Here is a 3,474-nt window from a genome sequence, read left to right as displayed (position 1 = left end):
AATCTCCAAGGACTATTCTAAATGTGTATGGCACAGACTATGCATGAAATAATTCAGTATGTAATTACACTGTTACACATCACAAAACTATGACCAGAAGCATTTGTCTGTCCATGTCTGGCATAAATGCTGCAGTTCTCAATCTGGGCAAAGAAACTAAGAGTCAATTAGTGAAGTGTTATTCTAGTTCAGGCAGTCCTAGAAAACCAAGTAAACAATCTAGCACCATGACTGGTTAACGCTGCTGCACTGATATTTAGGGCTCCTGCACTTTTTAATCATTAAAATTTTTGCATCAGTCATGAAATCAAGCACAGTCAAAAAATCATGATCTGTGGTTTTCTTTTTAATTATCTTTAGTCTTGCGATCACACATAATTTTAAAATTTGTGTATATCTCCGCTACTTTAATCCTTTTAAGTTGGCAAAAGCACCATTCCCAATCACAAATACACAGTTCTACAGATTTATGTTTCTGAATGGCTGTTTAAAGACAATCCTAAATTATAACTTAGTTTGACTTAGATTGTAAAGAATTCAGAGTGAAGTTTAACTTGCTACTATTTTAAAAGCATGTGACCTTATAGATTTGTAAGATGTGAGAAGTGTTGAATATCTTTAATATTACACATAAACCATACTAAAATGCTTTTCAATAAGTAAAAGGAACCATTTTAAATACAGGGAATTATAATTAGATTGGCAGCGTTAAGGCCAAAATTCTAGACATTGCTACCTTATTTATCTTCAACCCTTGCCTTTAAGAGGCAAATGAACACAAAACACAGGTGAATCTTGCTTGGTTCTGAGACAGTGAAGGAATTTCCCCAGTATTTAAATATATTCACATAACCAGCTATATAAATCTAAATATAAAACCAATCTCCAGTAAGTTTTAAGATGGCACTCACCATCTTTGCGAAAAGTTGAACATTACTAACAAAGTCTAATAATATCTTTAGAAGGGGTAAACAGTGATGGCATTTACTGAATTGGAATTACTATTAAAATTCAAAAACTGAACATATTCATTTAACCACAACCCAGTCTTAGTTTTAAATCAGGACTGCCCAACAAAATATTCTGTCAGTCATTCATGATCTGAATTCTGGTGTATGAGATCTATTAAAGTATGGTACACATAAAAAAGTCATGAGACATTTGTTTTGTAATAAATAAGGCAGCGGCCAATTATTACTCATTAGTAGCTTTTTTGAGATAAGCTATCAAGTCTGCCCTTTCTTCCTTCTTCTTAATGCCGACAAAGATCATTTTTGTTCCAGGGATGTACTTCTTGGGATTCTCCAAATACTCCATCAGTGTATCCTCTCCCCAGGTGATGCCTAAACAAGAAACAATGCATCGGTTAAGTATTTCACACTCCTGATAGTGTGTCACAGGTTACATTCGTGCGTTTTGTACTGTTTCATTTAACAAGTGACTCTTACCTTTGTTCTTATTGGCGGCTGTGTAAGAGTATCCAGGGGCCTGACCTGTCTTCCGCCCGAAGAGACCATGGAGATTTGGCCCAGTCTTGTGCTTGCCTCCCTTTTCAACGGTGTGGCACTGGGAACACTTCATAATAAAAATCTTCTTGCCTTTCTCAACATCACCCATATTTAATTCTAAAAACGAAAGCCCCAACTTAGTAATTTTTCCTCAGGTAACAAATACAGTGTAAATGAATGACCACTCTAGCCACTTAATTACCAATCCATTGGTAATTTATGTCATTAAATACCAGAATTAATCTTGTATTGCTTTAATACTCTTTATACCAAATACTCTTTAATACCAAAAACATTTTTTAGGAGCACCTCCTCAAAAACCTATTTTTGTGTGTATACGTGAAGGAACGTTAAAGCCCAAGCAAGCAAAGAGGGAACCTAATTCAAACTCCAGTTTCAGAAGAGAAAATCATGGTCACGAAGTCACAGATCTGAAGCTGAAGGGCGATCATATTAAGCCAAAATCACCACAATTTCAACTTTTAAGAAGGCCTAGTCATTTAATCTTACTACAAAGTAAAGCCACCTCTACCTGAGGATATTGCAAAGCACACAAATGTTTAAAAAGCGGTACTGGCTGTTTCTACCTGCCCAGGTCACAGGAGTAGCCTGACACTCGAACTTGCAAATGGGAGCGCAGGGGCAGGCTGCATGGTCCCCCCGGGACATCCCAACTCTCCTACCTGTGATCCCCTGGGGCGAACATGAGGTCACCCATCCAGGTCGGTTTCAAGGTGACTGATGAAACTGTTTCTAGGATGTCAGAACGACTGACGGAAGAAATATGCCCACGTAAAGAAATGGCCCCTTATTAGAAGAGCAACAGCTTTTGCCCTCTGAAGGAGAACGTGAAGCGCTAAGCTTCGGCTTTCCGGGTGGGAAGTCTTGCCTATCATTTCCATAGCCCCTCAGCAACCACTACAGAAGGGGCCGCATCTTCCTCTGATCTGTATCTAAGCCGCCTCTAGTCCCTGACCGAGACCATACCTGTCCCTAGTTAGGGCTCCATCGCACCTCAAGCCGTTACTCGCCCGGCTCGGTCTGACCACAGTCCAGGGTCCTCACTCCCGGCCCTCCCACCCAGCGTGGGCTCCACTAGGAGGCTCCCCGCGTGGGTCTCGGTCGCTCGCGAGTGCGCGCCGCCCACAGCGCTGCCTCTAGCCAGGTGAGGCTTCCGCGACCCGCTCTCACCTCTTTTTAGTCGCTGGCGCAACAAAGATTCCCGCTCCGAAGCAGGACGTCCCCACTCTCTAAGTCCAAGGACACGCCGGTCCGCGCTTAAGTACCGGTGTAAGTGCAACCAAACTCGCTCCGCGCTTCCGCGCCCTGACGTGCGGCCGAGCTGGCGGCTACGCAGTAACGACGCCGCACCTCATTGGCTCCAGTCCCAATGCCTGCGCAAAGGACCTGCGCGCGCATGCAGGCGAGCATGTTAGGGTGTGCGGCGTGCGTGCCCTTCCTCTCGAGGCCTTTCTTGCCCGGCCCTTACGACAGGCATTTGGTCGTACGACAACGAGGTGGTGTCGGGAGGGGTGATGTCACCCGCGGCCCTCTGTGCGCTTGCGTGTGCTGGAGGAGCGGGGAGGGTGGGGTGGAGTCGCCTTGTTGGCGCGTTGCCCTGCTAAAGTATCAGTTCTTGGGCGTGGTGATGTAATGAGCTTTGAGCAGGGCGTTCTGCCCGCCCAGGAAAAGACGCCCTAACTCTGGCGCACCTAGAGGTCTCCTAGCTACCATCTTGTCAGCCGGCGACCTTTACCCAGACTCTGTCCTGCTACCATGGCTGGCGCCAGCAGCATCCTAGAGGGACAGCCTGGAACCAGGAGTTACACGAGTTGGGCACCAGCTCGTGAGCTTGTTCTAGTTCCACCTCTACTCGGTTACTTTCAGTCATCTTCCAGCTCTCCGCTTGATGGACGCCCCAAGACTGAGGAACATGCTGCATTTGCGGCAGAACAGGATTATCACT

General features: G+C 45.0%; 1 protein-coding gene across 1 annotated transcript; it reads right to left on the bottom strand.

Annotated features, from left to right (window-relative positions):
- Positions 1-325: 325 nt before the first annotated feature.
- LOC104672188 (cytochrome c) lies at positions 326-2,836 on the bottom strand. The gene is made up of 3 exons (XM_010375926.2): positions 2,700-2,836; positions 1,449-1,625; positions 326-1,343 (listed from the first exon to the last, which is right to left on the bottom strand). The coding sequence occupies exons 2-3, from the start codon at positions 1,615-1,617 to the stop codon at positions 1,195-1,197; spliced, it is 318 nt and encodes a 105-aa protein (XP_010374228.1). The 5' UTR covers positions 1,618-1,625; positions 2,700-2,836; the 3' UTR covers positions 326-1,194.
- Between the last annotated feature and the right edge of the window lie 638 nt (positions 2,837-3,474).

Source organism: Rhinopithecus roxellana, chromosome 6 (assembly GCF_007565055.1).
Source record: "Rhinopithecus roxellana isolate Shanxi Qingling chromosome 6, ASM756505v1, whole genome shotgun sequence".
Taxonomy (NCBI): domain Eukaryota; kingdom Metazoa; phylum Chordata; class Mammalia; order Primates; family Cercopithecidae; genus Rhinopithecus; species Rhinopithecus roxellana.
Note: the sequence above shows the minus strand (reverse complement) of the source record. Positions and strands in the feature narration are given on the sequence as shown.